Consider the following 19903-nt stretch of genomic DNA (forward strand, 5'->3'; position numbering starts at 1 on the left):
ACACAACTGACCCCGGTTCGAATCCTCAGCATCCCATATGGTCCCCACCAGGAGTAATTCCTGAGTGCAGAGCCAGGAGTAAACCCTGAGCATTACCGGGTGTCACCCAAAGAGCAATATATATATATATATATATATATATATATATATATATATATATATATATACACACACACACACACACATATTTAATATATTAAATTTAAAAGACCTTTAATGTAGAACTGTCCTAGTCACTCTTTCTAGGGTCCCCTGCCCCCACAGTGAAAACAATGGCTATACAAAAAGTTCTATATGGATGTTCCTAATAACTTATTTTGTGATAACCAAATATTGGAAGCAGAATTCATGTTTAACAACAGGTCAATCAAAAAAGAACTTGCGTAGTTCCACTTAATGAAAACATACACAGCAATAAGGTGAAGGAACTACTGATTCTTACAACAACAATCTGTTTTCAGAATAATTATGCTGAGTCAAGTCAGCCAAGAAACAAAGCTGCGTGATTCTAATCTGAAAGTGTGAAAAATGGGTCAGTGCAGATGATGCAGCAGTTACTCACTGGTTGCTTGGGGAAAGGGGCAAGGAAGAGAGGCAGGAGCAGGGGCTGCAGAAGGATACGATGGGTGGGGGAGTGGATATTTATTATCTGGATTGTGGACGTAACTTCACAGGTACAATCACAGGGCAGGAAGTAAAATTCATTTTCTTTCAGTATATACATTAATTTTATGTTAATTATGAGTTAAAGCTACCTAAGAAAACAGATGCTTTAAAAAAATCATTTGGATTTTTGATTTAGATTCAAATTTAGATTTTTTTTTTTTTTTTTTTTTTTTGCTTTTTGGGTCACACCCGGCAATGCACAGGGCTTACTCCTGGCTCTGCACTCAGGAATCACCCCTGGCCGTGCTTGGGGGACCATGTGGGATGCTGGGAATCGAACCCCGGTCAGCCGAGTACAAGGCAAATGCCCTACCCGCTGCACTATTGCTCCAGCCCCAAATTTAGATTTTTAATGACTGATGTTCTGCTTTGCGAGAGGAATGTTTTCTAGCCAAATCCTGACTCTGATTTTCTTGAACCAGAGATTCAGTTTTCTCTTTCTTAATCAAACAGAAGAAGCAATTCTCCAGTTTTAAATTTACGGTAAGGGCCAGAGAAGTAGCAGAGTCAATTGTACGCATGCAGAGCACTTTGCTGAGAGCACCCCAGGTTCAATCCCCAGCCCCCCACAACTCCCACAACCCCCATGGCCCCCCACGGCCCCCTGCTCATGACTAAAGTGATCCCAAGAGCAGGGCTGGGAGTAGCCCCCAAGCACTGTGGGGTGGCCGTCCAGAACCGTTATTCCGAGCATAGAATCCAAAACAATATATAAGTTAGTATATAAATTTAAAACAATTAGTATATAAATTAGTATATTCAAGGGAAATAGAAGGGAAAAATTTAAGTACCATATGTTATAAATTGAATTTTGGCCTCAAAATATTTTTAAAAGTTGTAGTTCTCTCCGTACCTCAGAATATAACTATATTTGGAGATAGGGTCTCCTATGGAAAGATATAAAGAAGCTGAAATGAGATTCCTGGCGTGGGTGCGCCCTATTCAAGACCGCTCTCTGGGGACTGTGTACAAGTGAGAATCAGACGGAGGAGGCTCCGGAAGAGCCGGCACCGGCAGGGACCTGCAGCTCTGAGCTGGAGCCATCGGCACATGCGGAGGGCATTGGCCTTGGCAGGGCTGACCCTGCTTTCATCCCCAGCCCTGCACCAGAGGTGGTCCCTGAGCACTGGGCCGGGAGCAAGCCCGGAGCACCACTTTGCATGGCCCAAACCAAACGAACACGAAAACCCAACAACACAAAACCTCCCCCTTGCCGACACTTTGTTCTTAAACATCCGATGATTGTGAGATAATTATTTGCTGTTGTCGAAGCCATCCGTCTGTTATTTGTAATCATAGACCTAGAAAATCATTACAGCCAGAGTTAAAAAGAAAAAAAGGTAAGTAAGATGTCTAGAAATAAGATACATGGGGCTAGAGCAAAAAAGAAAACAAAAAAAATATAGGAGCTGGAGTGATAGTACAGCAGGGAGGGCATTTGCCTTGCACGTGGCCAACCCAGGTTCAATTCCCAACATCCCATAGGGTCCCCCAACCACTGCCAGGAGTAATTCCTGAGTGCAGAGCCAGGAGAAACCCCTGTGCATCGCAGGTGTAACTCTCCCCCCCCCCAAAAAAAAGTAGAAATAAAATACACAGTGCGTAGATTTATAAGCTCAGTGCAGATCTGAAAGGATCACAGTCTTTCTCTTCTTTCCAAAGAGCAGAGTAGCAGGGCCAGGTGCTGGCACTACATGGCATCCTGAGTGTGACCAGGCATGACCTCCCTGAGCACAGAGCTAGGAGTAGCCCCGAAGCTTGATATACTGTGCATAGACGGCCCTGAGATCATCTGGACATTTAACATATAAGAGATTTCAGGTTCGTGGAAGATTGGTACAGGATAGAAAAGTACAGAGAAGTGAATTATACTTTAGAATGTTTTCTAGGGGCGGGAGAGATGGCACAATGGGTAGAGCGCTTGCCTTGCATGCTGCCCACCAGCCTTGCTCTGCAGTACTCAGGTGGTCCCCGAGCCTGTATTCCTGAGCACCAGGGAGCCCAAGTAAGCCTTGAGCACCGCCCGGTGAGGCCCTCAAAACAAAACAAAGCCATGTTTTCTAGGGGTGAATATGAGAACAGGAAAACAACAATCTAAACATAGAATGAAGTGAAAATATAATGGTGGCAAGTTTTTGGGAATTGGTAAAATATATAGGTCCCAGATTCTAGAAATTTAAGTCACAGTCAAATCAAAATAAAATATTTTCACACCTAGACTCAAGGGGTCAAAACTCCAGAACACAAATAGGTGAAGAGAAGATGTTAAAGTTAGAATGATGGGGCTGGAGCCATAGCACAGCGGGGAGGGCGTTTGCCTTGCATGCAGCCCACCCGGGTTCGATTCCCAGCATCCCACATGGTCCCCTGAGCACCGCCAGGAGTGATTCCTGAGTGCAGAGCCAGGAGTAACTCCTGTGCATCGCCGGGTGTTACCCAAAAAGCCAAAAAAAAGGTTAGAATGATAACAGACTGATTTTTGTTTGGGGGTATTTTTGTTGTTTGTGTTTTCCTGCCCTGGGGGCCACACCTGACTGGTTGTGACTCCTGCTTTGCTTCCGGGGCTGCCGGCCTCTCCGTGGAAAGCTCTCTCTGGTCCCAAGAGTGAGTTTCCTCCTTTCCTTTTCATTTTGATTTCGGACCACACTCACCTGAGCTGTGGGCTTTTGTCCTGGCACTGCACTCAAGGGTCACTCTGGGCAGGACTCAGAAGGCCGGGCGGACTGCTGGGGAAGGAGCCAGGGCTGGCAGGACCAGTTTTGCTTGACTGTCTCTCTGGCCTGAGAATGGGTTTCTGAATGGCAACAGTAGAATCAAAAAGTTTTAAGAAATATATCCTAAAGCTGCTAGGAGAATATTTCTTAATTAAAAAAAAATAGAGAATATAATTTAACCTGGAACAATACTAGTAAATATCTAATACGTATCTGCTCTGTAACTTAAAATCATCTAGGACCCAAATTTTAAAACGAAACAGGCCGTGACTCTATGATGAAAGCACATGCCTTTGTATGTGGGAGGCCCTGAGTTTGACAGGAAGGAAGGAAAGGAGGGAGGGAGGGAGGGGGAGAGGGAGGGAGGACGGAAGGAAGGAAGGAACGAAGGAAGGAAGGAAGGAAGGAAGGAAGGAAGGAAGGAAGGAAGGAAGGAAGGAAGGAAGGAAGGAAGGAAGGAAGGAAGGAAGGAAGGAGGGAAGGAGGGAAGGAGGGAAGGAAGGAGGGAAGGGAGGAAGGAGGGAGGGAAGGAAGGAAGGAGGGAAGGGAGGAAGGGAAGGAGGGAAGGAGGGAAGGAAGGAAGGAAGGAAGGAAGGAAGGAAGGAAGGAAATATATGAGGAAGGAAGGAAATGTAGGAGGAAGGAAGGAAGGAAATGTAGGAGGAAGGAAGGAAGGAAATATAGGAGGAAGGAAGGAAATGTATGAGGAAGGAAGGAAATGTAGGAGGAAGGAAGGAAGGAAGGAAGGAAGGAAGGAAGGAAGAAAGGAAATGTAGGAGGAAGGAAGGAAGGAAATAGGAGGAAGGAAGGAAATGTATGAGGAAGGATGGAAAGAAGGAAGGAAGGAAGGAAGGAAGGAAATATAGGAGGAAGGAAGGAAATATAGGAGGAAGGAAGGAAATGTAGGAGAAAGGAAGGAAGGAAGGAAGGAAGGAAGGAAGGAAGGAAGGAAGGAAGGAAATGTAGGAGGAAGGAAGGAAGGAAATATAGGAGGAAGGAAGGAGATGTATGAGGAAGGAAGGAAGGAAGGAAGGAAATATAGGAGGAAGGAAGGAAGGAAGGAAATATAGGAGGAAGGAAGGAAGGAAGGAAGGAAATGTATGAGGAAGGAAGGAAGGAAGGAAGGAAGGAAGGAAGGAAATATAGGAGGAAGGAAGGAAATGTATGAGGAAGGAAGGAAGGAAGGAAGGGAAAGATGGAAGGAAAGAAGGAAGGAAGGAAGGAAGGAAGGAAGGAAGGAAGGAAGGAAGGAAAGAAGGAAGGAAGGAAGGGGAAGGAAATCTAAACCATTGGTTATCTAAAACATCAATAATAGTGGTATCAGAATAAACAATCTTAAGTAAATATAAGGTTTCATGAACTAAAAGGTCTGACAAAATCTTAGTCTGTGCAGCTCTCGAGAGGCCCGCTCTTACCCAGTCCCCACGACATCACTAATCATGCACAATCGCAATTGTTCTGATGAACAGGGCGCCTGAGTTGCCTCTGACAGGCTGCATCTTGCCCTGCACTCATTAGGCCAGAATTAACAGGTCCTTCAAGTTACATGTGTTTGAGCCAGATGAAATTACTCTATTTATTCCCTGGAAGCAAACTATAAAACATGAAACTGATTTAGTATCTGACATTCTTAGAGTGAGCAATGGCTGCTGTCTAGCAGCTTTACGGAGCGCTTGTAGCTGGCCACGTGCCCCCAGAAGTCATTTCACTAAGTTTTCTTTTCGAGTTATTTTGGCCCTGGACGTGACAATCTGTTTTATATCTCCAAAATGTCATGCATTAAGGAGGCAAAGTTGCTCTAGGCCATACTCTCCGGCCCCATCCCTGCTGAAGTGCAATTTTACTGACTTGATTTTTCATTTTTCATGTTCATTTTTATGCTTCCAGAAAGAACTGTATTTGTCCTGGACAGCAGGTAGGGCACTTGCCTTGCACACAGACAGCCTGGACTCGAATGTCAGCGTCCCCGGTGCCTCGAGCCCAGCAGCATGATTTCAGTATAGAGCCAGGAATAGTCCCTGAGCATCACTGGATGTGGTCCCACCAAAAAAATCCAAAACTAAATAACTAAAATAAAATACTGATGCATAGGGTCCCGGAGATGACCGGAAGCTCTCACGCTTAGGATTTGCATGCCGGAGCTCTTGGTTTGAGCCTCTATGCCACATGGTCCTCTGAGCACTGGGGAGCACTAATCTAGGAGTCTTCCCCAGTACCTTCACGTGGGGCTAAAAAAACAAAAATAAACAAGCAGATTAATAAAGCAAAGTATAAATTTTTTTAAGTTGATGTGTAATGATTGTTAAATTGTTAACAAGTTTGAATTTAAATATGTAGAACAAAGAACTATGGTCTCTAATTTGGCTAATGTATGCCAATCATCATCATCATCATCATCATCATCCCGTTGATCATCGATTTTCTCGAGCCGTCTCAGTAATGTCTCCATTCGTCCCAGCCTTGAGATTTTAGCAGCCTCTCTTTCTTTGTCCTTCCCAACGATGCCACATTGGAGGCTCTTTCAGGGTCAGGGGAATGAGGCCCATCATTGTTACTGGTTTTGGCATATGAATACACCTCGGGAGTTTGCCAGGCTCTCCCATGCAGGCAGGAAACTCTCGGTAGCTTGCCAAGTTTTCCTAAGGGAGAACTAGGCTATAAGATGTCACGCAGCCATGAAGCTTGGAGCTTGGTTTCTAGTTGTATACCAAAGGAACAGATAATTCACATTTTATTTTAATCATCAGTGATCACAACCCTAAGACTAGAATAAGTACAAGATCAATAAACAACAATTACTACTGTCTGGAATTAAGAATACGTAGACAATGGCCTATTTATTCAGAATATTCTCAGGGTATAGTATTGCTATATTTGGTAATGTAGGTTTCAGTTCTGACCACCTGAAATATACTCTTTTGAATGAATTTCTAAACAGCAATAAAATCCTTGTTAAAAAAGAAAGTAAGGGGCCGGAGTGATAGCACAACGGGTAGGGTGTTTGCCTTCCATACAGCGGACCCAGGTTCGATCCCCAGCATCTGTATGGACCCCCAAGCACTGCCAGGAGTAACTCCTGAGTGCAGAGCCAGGAGTAAGCCCAGAGCATTGCTGGGTGTGACCGAAAAAGAAAGAAAGAAAGAAAAAAGTAACAAAAAGTTAATTTTCAATGAAGAAAAGTAATTTTTGTGCTAGATAAGTAAGGACAAAAGCCTTTGTATCATATCACTGTTATTATATTACTGTCATCCCGTTGCTCATCGATTTGCTCAAGCGGGCACCAGTAACGTCTCCATCGTGAAACTGGTTGTTACTGTTTTTGGCATATTGAACATACCCCGGGGAGCTTGCCAGGCTCTACCATGTGGGCGGGAGACTCTCGGTAGCTTACTGGGCTCTCTGAGAGGGGTGGAGGAATTGAACCCAGGTCAGCCGCTTGCAAGGCAAACGCCCTACCCGCTGTGCTATTGCTCCAGCCCAGAGGAAGAAGATAATAGCACAAAAGGCTCTTTCCGCAGGGACCAGCTCTGTAACCCTCAGGCGGTCACTTCCGAGATCCCAGGGTGAGAGTGTCCAGTGAGGTGTAGGTAGATACAGCAAAGACGTGGGAGAGCAGAAGTGAGCAAACCACAGCCAGGAGTGACAGGACTTGGAGTGTGGTAGGTGGTGGGTGGCAGGGGTGGCGGTCGGGGACACCTCAGGGGGAGCCTCAGTAGCGGAGGGAGAGAAATCAGTGTGTTCCATGACGAGATGCAGGAAGGCTCTAATGAGCAAGAGAAAAAGAAAAAGTCTAAAGGAAGTGGACAGGACGCCAGAGAGCTATGGGTGAGTTCGGGAGGAACACTGAAAACGGCGAATTTCATGAAGAAGCACTAGTTCAGAGATAAGGAATTCCCAGAGTTGTACGTGTACCCAGATTTAAGGACCCAAGGGTGCCGGTGAAAATAGACCCAGAGAGAAAACCTCTGGACACACTACTCAGAATGACAAAAGCCAGACAGAGACAGAATATTGAAAGCAGAAAGATCAAGGAAGGAGCTTACATACAAAGGAACCCCCCTAAGACTCACAGACCCCACAGTGCAAACGATTATGGTGGACAATAGTAGAAAGGAAGGAAGGAAGGAAGGAAGGAAGGAAGGAAGGAAGGAAGGAAGGAAGGAAGGAAGGAAGGAAGGGAGGGAGGGAGGGAGGGAGGGAGGGAGGGAGGGAGGGAGGGAGGGACAGAGGGAGGGAGGGAGGGAGGGAGGGACAGAGGGAGGGAGGGAGGGAGGGAGGGAGGGAGGGAGGGAGGGAGGGAGGGAGGGAGGGAGGGAGGGAGGAAAAGAAAGAAAATAGAAATGAGTATTTCACCGAAAGTTCTACATCCAGGTAGTTGCTTCTCAGATTTGCAGTAATAAAACACAACAAAAGAAAGAAAGAGGGGCTGGAGCGATAGCACAGCCGGTAGGGCATTTGCCTTGCACGCGGCCGACCCGGGTTCTAATCCCAGCATCCCATATGGTCCCCTGAGCACCGCCAGGGGTAATTCCTGAGTGAAGAGCCAGGAATAACCCCTGTGCATTGTCGGGTGTGACCCAAAAACCAAAAAAAAAAAAAGAAAGAGAGAAAGAAAGAAAGAAAGAAAGAAAGAAAGAAAGAAAGAAAGAAAGAAAGAAAGAAAGAAGGGAGGGAGGGAGGGAGGGAGGGAGGGAGGGAGGGAGGGAGGGAGGGAGGAAAAGAAAGAAAATAGAAATGAGTATTTCACTGAAAGTTCTACATCCAGGTACTTGCTTCTGAGATTTGCAGTAATAACACAAAACTTCATGGACAAGCAACAACTTACGCAGTTCATAGCCTCGAGACCTGTTTTGTAAGAAACATTAAAGGAGCTTCTTTAAAACAAGACGGACTATCAGCACACATAACTTGCACATAATGGTAGAAATAAACTCCTTCCATCTCAATAATCCCATGTAGCCAATAGTCATGAAAGATGTTATGGCAAACACAATTGTAGTCGGAGACTTGAACACCTTCTCTGCCCCTACTGACAAAAAGGGTCAGCTGGGCAAAAAAACGTACAAGGGAACACTGGCCTTGAGGAAAGAAATGGAGGAGATGGAACTAGCCAACATATGCCAGGCTTCCTCCCCCAAACGGTGAGCACACATTCTTCCCCAGTGTACTGGGACATCTGCACGGTGGACCACGGGGTGGGTCACAAAACACAGAAAGTATCTCCATGTAATCAAGAAGAGAGAAAACATCTTAACTCTCCTCTCAGGCCACAGTGCTTTGAAAATGGAAATTAATAACAAAGATGTGGAAAAAATGCTTGGAAACTAACCCAACAATGAATTAATGTAAAAGTTCATTTAAAAAACAAAACTAGGGGACTGGAGCTATAGCACAGCGGGGAGGGCGTTTGCCTTGCATGTGGCCAACCCAGGTTCGATTCCCAGCATCCCATATGCTCCCCCGAGCACCGCCAGGAGTGACTCCTGAGTGCAGAGCCAGGAGTAACTGCCGGTGTGACACAAAAGAAACAAAACAAACAAACAAAAAAAAAAGGAGAGAGTTTCTGAAAAATGAAATAAAGACACATAGTAGGCCCGAGAACTCGTACAGCAGAGAGGGTGCTTGCCTTGCACCCCCGTCCCCGGGCCGACCCAGATTTGACCCCTGAGCTCTACAAGGAATGACCCCCGAGTGCCGAGCAAGAGAAAGCCCCGAGCACTGCAGAGCGGAGTCAAGAAACAAAAAATGAAACAAAGCAGCATAATACAGGGAGCGACAGATGGCCCGAGGAGGCAGCACGAGAGAGTCGGTCTGTCGAACTGCAGGCCAAGTTCTTTGCAGACACGGAGGGTTCCTGGGAGGGTGTTAGGCCTAGGTCGGGGGAGGCAGGTGCCCCGGGGCTGGCGTGGTGTGGGACAGTGGATACATGCGAGTGTCACTGACAGCAGCTGGCCGGGAGGAGCGCTCTGCTTCCCACTGTCTTGGCAGTGGACTTAGACGTGGCCAGGTACAAGACTGCGGCTGCAGTGGGTCCAGTCGCCATTTGATCGCCCCCGTTACGGACGTGGTTCTTCCCTGTCGGCCAGCTGAGCCCGCACACCACCTCCTCAGGAAGCGTTAAAAAAAAAATACTGTGCAATGCAATGTCTCGTCTCCCGAATACAGATTCTGAGTCCTGTATTTAATTTAGTGTATCACATCCAGGAAAGATGAGTTTAGAGTATTAAATAAAGTATCATTTAAAATAAAGATGTTAAAGAAAATGTAGAACTTCTGATTTTGGAGGTTGGAAGAGAATGGTCACTTTTGTTTGTTTGTTTTTGCTTTTGGGTCACACCCAGTGATGCATAGGGGTTACTCCTGGCTCTGCACTCAGGAATTACTCCTGGCGGTGCTCGGGGGACCATATGGGTTGCTGGGAATCGAACCCGGGTCGGCTGCGTGCAAGGCAAATGCCCTACCCACTGTGCTATCACTCTGGCCCCGAGAATGGCCCATTTTGGAGGTTTGTCCCTCCGTCCATCCCACTTCCTTCTTTGCTGCTGTTGCTGCTACAGTCAGCGGGGGCCACGTGCATGACTGGCTGTGGTGCTTGCACGTGTTCAGCTGGGTACCCGCTGGGGTGGGCGAGGGGTGGTGCTGGCACTGTGGGTGACAGTACTCACCAGGCTCTGCTCTCCTGTAAAGCTGGCCTGGCGTGCACTCTTAGCTGAGATGCACACGTCATGGAGGGGTGTGTGTGTGTGTGTGTGTATGTGTGTGTGTATGTAGCGGGGGCGTGGGGGAAGGGGGTGCCCTTTGGTGTCCACACAGTACTCGCCAGCGTCCCACTTCCTGCCCAAGTGCTTGCCCCCCTTTGTAGCTGCAGTGCTCTGCAGAGGTCACACTCCTTTCCCGAGTGCTCTTCACTGGCTTGGGTGCTGGTGGCAATTGCTCGTTAACGCGAGGGTGTCCCAGACCGCACAACCGCCAGGGTCAGGCTTGGCCTCCTGCGGTGCGGGGATCTGAGTCATGGCCTTACCTGGCAAGACCCTGGTTGTCGGCCGACCCTTTCCGCATGCTGAAAATGCAGGTTCGCTTTAGAACAGAGCTTTGAGCAGCGTGTGTGTGTGTGTGTGTGTGTGTGTGTGTGTGTGTGAGAGAGAGAGAGAGAGAGAGAGAGAGAGAGAGAGAGAGAGAGAGAGAGAGAGAGAGAGAGCTTAGTTGGTGTTATTGCCATACAAGAGCAGGGTCGAAGGTAATTTTTGGAAGGCTGTGGGATGCCATTGGAATTGCAGACAAATTCTTTCCTTTTTCCAGTTATATTATTATAATGGTATTGTCTCATGTTTGGGAACGTCTTAGTACCTCTCCCTAAACCCTATATTACAGAAGCAGTTTGTTTAGTATTTCAGCATATAATTTGGGGTTATGCAGTTTTTACTGATGAGTCTGACTACATAAGTGGGTTGGAATGTGGAATCAAAGAGAAATAAGAAAAACAATATATCAAAGGAATAAAGCAAGTCAGTTCTCGGATTACAATAAGAATGCGAGGAAGAAATGAAACTACCACCGTTTCTTTCCTGATGCTTGAATGAGGTGGAAAAGTAGGTTAGCGGAAGGGAACAGCAAATTCTTAGAGCACAGCTTCTGTCTCTTCAGACTGTTTGCTATTGTCTTGAGCTTTCTTTTGGAGAACGTGGGGGACGTGTTGGACCACCCCCGTGGTGCTCAGGCTTCCAGCCTGCTCTGTGCCCAGGACTCTGGGTGGTACCTGGGGGGCTCTGGGGGTGCCAGGGAAGAGTCCTCGGTTGACCTCATGCAAGGCAAATGCCTTAACTCCGTACTCTCTCTCCAGTCTTATTGTACAACCATTTAAAAGCTCTGTTGCCTTAACAATCGATCAATTTAGTTTAACTAATATAGATCAGATTGGAGTGATAGCCCAGCGGGTAGGGCATTTGCCTTGCACGCAGCCAACCCGGGTTCAATTCCTCCATCTCTCTCGGAGAGCTCAGCAAGCTGCAGAGTATCTCGCCCACACGGCAGAACCTGGCAAGCTACCCGTGGCGTATTGGATATGCCAAAAACTGTAACAAGTCTCACAGTGGAGACGTTACTGGTGCCTGCTCAAGCAAATAGATGAGCAACAGGATGACAGTGACAGTGACAATGATGGATTATAATATAATATCTAAAAGAAACTGAGATATATTAGCACGGAATTTTTTTTTTAAAGAAAAAGGCTTTATATTTGACAGGGGAGACTAATTCTCAGCATTAGATCCAAGTGCAAAATAAAATTTAATGCAATATATTTTAGATGCTTGGAATTGAAGCTTGGTTCATGTAAATGATAATTGGCAGTATACTATATTGTATTAAATGCTTTTAATTTCTTTATTTCCGTAGCTTAAAATCACATAGCATCCAGTCATCACAAAGTTGTCTAGAGAACAGTTTATGTTTCGGTGTGACATAGTTATAGTGAATTGGGAACTTGAATTGAAGTCACTGAAAGTTCTGTATTAGTTTCCTCATTGAAAGTTGTCTTTTAGGTATGTTTACTTTAGCTTGCTGAGGGGTTTTATACAGTTTCAATCATGAATTGATGTCTTATGTATATTGGTTAAAATCATGTACCAGTCGTCACAGATTGACTTTAATTGATTTATTTTCTGTTAATTCCTTTTGTCATTCCTTTGTGTTTTGCTAGAGCAAGCAATATGAAATAAATTTGTTATATGCCTGCCAAGGAGGTCTGCTGGGGGGTGGCAGGGAGTCTGGGGGCACTGTTGGGGGGAAGGAGACTCGGGTGGTGGGCTGGGGCTGGAACGCCGTTTGCTATAGTAGAACATGTTCCATTTGAGAACTTTGGAAGTCATGGCATCTTCATGAAAATTGCATGGGGCGGGGAGAGTATATTATAACGGTAAAAAAATAAAACCCTTTCACGCCAAATAAAGTAGTCCTACCAAGATTACGCTGGTTGTGATTTGGATAGGTGACCTGAATGTGTTCTGGGCTTAACAGAAAAAAAGAAAACGAATGTATGTTTGTGTGTCATCATTAGCAAAGTAAGTTTTGCACTCAGCCCTAAGGGCTGGGGCGATAGCACAGCGGTTGGGCGTTCGCCTTTCACGAGGCCGACCCTAGTTCGATTCGTCCGCCCCTCTCGGAGAGCCCGGCAAGCTACGAGCCCTCTTGGCAGAGCCTGGCAAGCTACCCGGGCGTATTGGATATGCCAAAAACAGTAACAATAAGTCTCTCAATGAGAGACGTTATTGGTGCCCGCTCGAACAAATCGATAACAGTGACAGTGACTCAGTCCTAAACTAAGTTCCTCCCTGGCTGGGGAGAGTCTTTCTTTTGTTTCAGTAAGCTTTTCTATCTTCCCAGAAAGAAAACTAAATAAATCATTTTCTTTTTGTTGGGGGGGGGCAGGGGTCGCCGGCAGAGACCGCTGTGAGGCTGTGAGGTGGGTGTCCCACTGCCAACCCCCATCTCCAGCCTTTTCTGCTAGAGAAGAAAAGCTTGCTAAATGCATATTTTCATGTTTTCAATATGCAGTAATGATTAGGTGTGGTATAACACCTTTTACTATCAGGATCACAAACATTCCAAATCATGTTCTGCAGCTTTATTTTTAGAAAGGAATTGCTAGTATAGTCTGTTTCATGTTGAAGAAACTTATTTCAAAAAGGAGTGACAAAATCTAAAAGAAATTAGTAAACTTTTAGTTAGTGCAATCTGTAGCATATACTGTAATTTTCAGTGGCTTGAATAAATTCTTTTTGTGTTCCTGGAGCGAGCAGATACCACTGGGTTACACTAGCATGTGACAGGGACGAATGGAGACGTTACTGGCGCCTGCTCGAGCAAATCGAAGATCAACGGGATGACAAGTGATACAAGTGAACTAAATTCTTGCAAAGCTTTACTATCAAGAACATGTTAAAATGAAGAGGAAGTGTTCCAAACCACTTATCATTTTTCCAGTTTGTTCCTTATTATACTAGATGCTGTGATGATTGATTTGGTAATACATATTTTCATATAGATAGGAACTGAATTGGTGGAGAGGTGGGGTTTGGGCAACTCCCAACAATGCTCAGGGGGTACACTTGGCTCTGCTCAGGGATCACTCCTGGCAGTGCTCTGGTAGGGTCCATATGTGGTACCAGGGACTGCACTGAAATTGGCCCATGTAAGGCAAAGTGCCCTACCCACTGTACTATCTTTCTGGCCCTGAACTGATTCTTTTTTAGAAAATTCTATATCATGAAGTGATTTCATCATTCAGATTGAAAATAGTTCATTTTTTATAATAAAGCATATTAAAATGATGCATGTATGAGTTTAAATAGACAAATGACGTTTTCAGTTCATCATTTGTATCACTTGTCATCCCGTTGATCTTCAATTTGCTAGAGTGGGTGCCAGTAACATCTCCCTTTTTTTAGTCCATAGTGGTATTATTGCTTTAAGGCATTAGATGATTTCTTGATAATTATAATTAACGTTCCCTTATGTTTATTGCTCATATGTGCTCTTTTTTCCCTAATATTTGTTATATTGAAAAGCAAAAAAATTAATATGGGGCTGGAGCGATAGCACAGCGGGTAAGGCATTTGACTTAACACGTGACCAATCCGGGTTCGATTTCCAGCATCCCATATGGTCCCCTGAGCACCGCCAGGGGTAGTTCCTGACTGCAGAGTCAGGAGTGACCCCTGTGTATCGCTGGGTGTGACCCAAAAAGCAAAAAAAAAAAAAAATTAATATAAGGAGAGAAATCTAAAGAAATAACCAGAGACATCAGAGGCCATGGTATGGGTGTCAGCTTAAAGAAAGAAGCTGGGAAAGAAGCTGTAAGATGTTTCTTTGCATATCAAATTTCTGCTTATTTCTAACTTTCTAGCTGCTTAAAATTCTGTTTAAGCAACTTTTTCTGTGGAATGTTGGTAAGAGTCTAAAAATAGAACATTGGACTACTGGAATCAGTTCACATCAGATTTACTCTTTCAAAATAACAGCAGTGGGGAGCACCATCATCACACCACTAAAATACAGGGCATCAAATTACAAGCTTCTGGAATTCCATTTTAAAGTACTCTTTTGTTAGCATTCTTTGAATGGGTTTAAATACTTTAAATTACTTTAGTTAAACAAGGAGGGTGAATTAGACTGCTTCCCCTCTAAATTTCTTCACTTGTAGGTTTACATAACACTTTACAATGATTGAAAAAATACATTTTGTGGTTGGACTATTTTCTAAAGAATCCATTACGTACACGTCATGTGTGTGCTTTGGGGTTTGACAGCAGTGAGTTTGTTATCACAGCTGCTTTAGCTTTATTACAAGACATTTAAAGCTCACATTTGAAAACAATGAAAATATTGGTATGTTCTTTGTATGTCTTTTGACAAGCAGAACTGTGGCCCACCTTGATAACTATATTTCTCAGGGCTTTCTACTAGCCCTCTGCCAATGTTCTTATTATTCTTTGCATAATTTAATAATTTTCTGGCCACATGCCTTTGGCTGTTTCTTCTCCTTGGAATCTCTGCTTAACCTTTATCAAATCTGACTCATCTAAAAGGGCCATATTATTAAAAGAGAGAGAGAGAGAGAGAAAGAGAGAGAGAGAGAGAGAGAGATGATTTCTCTCTTCATTGGAGTTGAAGTAATTTTGCTGAAATTCCCCCGTTGGATTCTTTTTCTCTGTTTTCTTTCTTTTCTTCCCTGGCCGGGGACCCCAGATCTTGAAGCTGTCAGGATTGTCTTGGTACATGTGGCAGGACTGGGGCTCGAACCTGCAACCTCATTCCTGCCCAGTATTTTCTTGAGCCATGGAGCCATCTTTTGGGCCCCCTTATTCTCTTTGTTTCTCTAGCCTACCTAATAGCATCAAGCTTGTATTTATTTGTGGACATACTCTATCTTACCCAATCATACGAATGATTCTGAGCAAAAGAGACTGTAATGGTGGAAAGAATTTGTCCAAAATATGTGTAGTGGGCTGGGGAGAAGCTGCTTAGAGTGGAACACATGTGCTATATGTGGGAGCCTCAGCACTGCATGCTCCCCCAAGCACCGTTACTGTGCCAAAATAAATAAAATTATGCATAATGCTTCAAATAATGGTTTAGCTTAGGTTTCAGCAAAAACAAGCAGAGAAATGTTTTTTGTATGAAGCAGCATGTTCTTTCCTGGCTGAGCCAGTATACAGTCCATGCGGCAGATGAAGACATGAGCATTTCGACTCGGTTTCAGCAGAGATCCCCAAACTTCTACATTCAGACGGTAGCAGTATACTAGAAATGATAATCTGTCCTCAAATGAGGCTGACAGGTAGGCAGAGGAGTTAGAATCCCAGCCTTCTCTCATAGGTTCAGGATTGAATACTGGGAAACTACAGAAAAGCCAATAAAAGAATCAGTTAGAACAGCGGGGTGGTAATTGGTGCCGTAAGGTTTTTTTCAGTCTGACCCTTTTGCTTTATTGGTGTTTTATACAAGCGACAAAGTAAAGAGAGTAACAAAAGCAGTGATACAGCTCCCCAAGTACCAAACACGACAGCTTCCTTTGAACACTGTTTAAGGGTGACAGATCAGTTCCCTTCTCCCTCCCGGGTACCACTGACCCCCACCCACCCCACTTCCTCAGGACAAGGCTGCCTTGGAAACAGCTCGGCCATCACCTTCAGGCCTGGAAGGGCCCTGTTGACGCGACTCCCCATCTAGTGTAAAGAATGTCTACTGGAAAAAACAGTAAAGATGGAAAAGATGTCAAAAGAGTAAGAAAATTGATTTCAACCACTCCCTTGCCCTCCGCAACAAGGCTTATAAAAATCAAACTGGGAGTAACCAAAGGTCCCTGTGAGGAAGGGGGACAAGCCAGGCACTGCTAGGAAGTCACCATGACAGTGGCCCCGTGGCAGGAAGCAGCCAGCAGGTCAGGATGGGTCCAGGACAGTGTTTGCCAGGATGCTTCAGAGCAGGAGCAGCTGCAAGAGAGGACTGAGGACTGAGAAGAGACCGTCCATCTTAACTTGTTCCTTTCCTAAACTCACTGTCTTGGTAATCTCATTAAATTCCCAAATTCTCGAAGGAATTCATGGTTTCCCAAAGAATTTAGGATTGCTGATTGTAGTATTCAAAGCAGCAAGATCAAAAAAGGAACTGCCGTACAAAGGAAAGCCCGGAAGATTCTCAGCAGATCTATCGGGGATTCTATGAGCCCGAAGAGGAGGTGAGATACAATAAAGGAATAATAAAAACAGCTCAATGGAGCCAACACTTCTAGCTGAATAATCTCTCCAGCTAGATTATCATTCAGACCTGAAGGAACTCGACAGAGCTTCACAGACAGGCAACAGTTTAGGGAATTCATAACCTTGAAACCAGTTTTGCAAGGAGCATTAAAGGAGCATCTTTCAAAGGCAGGACGGGCTTCCCGGCGCTTGGCAGTTTTCTTTGAATGTGGCCCTGACTCATGGTGCTGACAGATGCCCTCTGCTAGAGAAAGAAAAATCCGCTTGTTCCTAGCTTGCCCAGGGATTTCATTTTTCAATAGTGAATTAAAGTTTCATTCATACTGAATGTTCTGACTATTCTATAGAACTTTTTTATTGCAATCTTTTACTTATTAATACAGATGTCTAAGCATTGTCTAGAATATGATATTTTCTAACACAAAGCCCATATATCCTTCTCAGGATAAAAACACTTTCAAAAAACATGTTTGAGGGGCTGGAGCGATAGCACAGTGGGGAGGGCGTTTACCTTGCATGCAGCAGACCCGGGTTCGATCCCCGGCATCCCATATGGTCCCCCAAGCACTGCCAGGAGCAATTACTGAGTGCAAAGCCAGGAGTAACCCCTGAGCATCGCTGGGTGTGACCCAAAAAGCAAAAAAAAAAAAAAAAAAATTGAAATTTTATTTAACCACCATGGTTTCATTTGCTCTTCACACTCTCGGACAAGCCTCAGCCATGAGTGAATCTGTTCCTGGACCACACAACATCTTGTACTTCACACCACTGATATACCAAGAGCAGCACACCACATTTGATGGGGTTTAAAGTAAAAGGCAACCAATCTTTGGGAGAGATATATTATATAGATATAGATAGATGCACACAAGGCTCAACCTTTAACAACATGTTAGTGATGTCTTATACAAGGGCTTAGTGGCTTCTGGGTGAGATACAACAATCTTCACACACTCTCCTCTAAGAAACGTTTTTGGGGGGATCATTTTTTAATGGATTATTCATAACAAGCACTGATTCGCTGTCATCCTGTTGTTCATCGATTTGCTTGAGCGGGCACCAGTTAACGTCTCCATTGTGAGACTTGTTGTTACTGTTTTTGGCATATCGAATATGCCATGGGTAGCTTGCCAGGCTCTGCCATGCGGGTGGGATACTCTCGGTAGCTTGCCGGGCTCTCCGAGAAGGACGGAGGAATCAAACCCGGGTCGGCCACGTGCAAGGCAAACACCCTACCCGCTGTGCTGTCGCTCCAGTACAAAATAAATCATTTCGGTTCCGCTTGGGGGCAGGAGGCAGGGTTTAGGGTTTGGGATGGAAATATCTGAAACATGGTGGTGGGGTTGGTGTTCAAATATTAAATGTAATCAAATAATGTGAACAACTTTCTAGAACAACTTTATAAAAATTAAATGAAATGAAATTAAAAACAAAAAAACACCGCGGCTTACAAAGTTGTTCATAATAACAGTCATTTCCAGTATTCGGTTCTAATACCAAACCCGCCACCAGTGTGACCTTCTCTGCACCCGTGTCCCCAACTGCCACTCCCCTCCCCAGCCTGCCTCCTTAGCAGGCACAGAAGAATTTCCTTTAGGTTCCTTGTCTCATCATGGTTAAAACACACTTTCGCGCGTGGAGAGAGTTGCCGCAGGCAGCGTGCCGTTTGCGCAGTGTGTCAGTGCGGTCGAGTGTTTGGCCCACGACTGGCCTGTTTCTAGTGTCTGAGGCCCCTCGTGTAAGTTTGGAAGGAGTCGGTCAGCCAAGACTGGCCGCGGTGGAGACGAGACGCCGAGTCTGCGCGGCGTGTTGGTTTGGTGGAAGTAGCCGTGCGCCCACGTTCCTGTCCGAGGGGGCGGGGAGGTTCGTTTCCGTGCTGGTGAGTTAAGCCGCGTCTTCCTCTTCTTCCCTTTTGTTCGGTGCCACCCCGACCCAGTCAGCATAGCTGATCCCGCCGCCCTGGGCTTCATCATCTCGCCCTGGTCCCTGCTGCTGCTGCCGTCGGGCAGCGTGTCCTTCACCGACGAGAACATCGAAGGTCAGGATCTCCGTGCCTTCACCGCCCCCGAGGTGCTGCAGAACCAGTCCCTGACTTCCCTCTCGGACGTCGAGAAGGTAAGCGCCGAGCGCTTCCTCTTGCTCTTGTTTCTGTTCTAGTGACAGTAGGAATTAGACCATTCCTCAGCCCTTTGAATAATAGAGTTTGAATTTAAAATGATTATGTATTTGAAGAAGTTCATGTTTGCTTTTTGTTTTAAACATTCAAATAGACTTTTTTTTTTGGGGGGGGAATGGTGTTGTTTGGGGGTCACACCTGGAGATGCTCAAGGGTCACTCCTGGCTCTGCTCTTAGGAGTCACTCTTGCAAGTGCTCAGGGGACCATCTGGGATGCCAGGGATGAAACCTGGGACCGGTGCATGTAAGGCGAGTGCCCTGCCTGCTGTATTACCTCTCTGGTCCCAAGAACTCAAATGGTTTAATAAAAAGTTATGGATGTAGGGCTGGAGAGAGGGCACCATTGGCTGGTGCACATTCCCTGTCTGCAGGAAGCCGAGCACTGCACAATCCCTGGGCACCACAAGAGCACCCCCTGAGCAGAACATGGAGAAACCCCTGACACTGTTATGTGAGACTCCGGAGCTAAAATAAATAAATGTACGGGTCTAAGAGAAAAGATGAGAAAATGTTTCTAAATCTTTATTAAATATCTACTGTGTGTTTTAAACTCTATTGGTGAGGAAGATACAAAAGTAAACAGAAAATTGATCCTGATCAGCATGTTGATCAGGATTGTTGATCCTGATCAACAATCTCTGACATAGGGCAGAATGAAACAAATGCTATATAAGTAATATCTGGGGTGTCTATAAGAGGAGCATTAAAGTTTTAGTGTAGCTGGCAGGGAGAGGGTGGAAAGGGGGGGTATACACCAGGATATTGGTGGTGGGGAATGTGCACTGGTGGAGGAATGGGTGTTTGATCATTGTGAGATTGTAACCCAAACATGAAAGCTTGTAATTATCTCACAGTGATTCGATAAAATTTTTTTAAAAATTTAAAAAACAGTTTTAGTGTAGCACTGTCGTCCCGTTATTCATCGATTTGCTCGAGCGGGCACCAGAGACTTGTTTTAGTGTAAAAACATTATTACAGAGAAAGGTAACATTGGGCTACAAAGAGTAAGTAGAATTATGGAAATGTTAGAATAGGGCATTGCACACAGAATTTTTAGAACTGTAAAAACCAGGCCGAGATCTTCCCAG

At 45.1% G+C, this 19903-nt stretch overlaps 1 protein-coding gene across 7 annotated transcripts in view; it reads left to right on the forward strand.

Moving 5' to 3' along the window:
• The window catches only part of PTPN13 (protein tyrosine phosphatase non-receptor type 13), a 218711-nt gene that overhangs the window by 57738 nt on the left and 141070 nt on the right, over window positions 1–19903 (forward strand). For all 7 annotated transcript variants that reach the window (XM_055138852.1, XM_055138853.1, XM_055138856.1 and 4 more), the window contains exon 3: window positions 18576–18754. In XM_055138852.1, coding sequence (XP_054994827.1) covers window positions 18576–18754 — 179 coding nt within the window. The remainder of the gene's footprint in view (window positions 1–18575; window positions 18755–19903) is intronic.

The sequence above is a fragment of the Sorex araneus genome, chromosome 5 (assembly GCF_027595985.1).
Source record: "Sorex araneus isolate mSorAra2 chromosome 5, mSorAra2.pri, whole genome shotgun sequence".
NCBI lineage: Eukaryota > Metazoa > Chordata > Mammalia > Eulipotyphla > Soricidae > Sorex > Sorex araneus.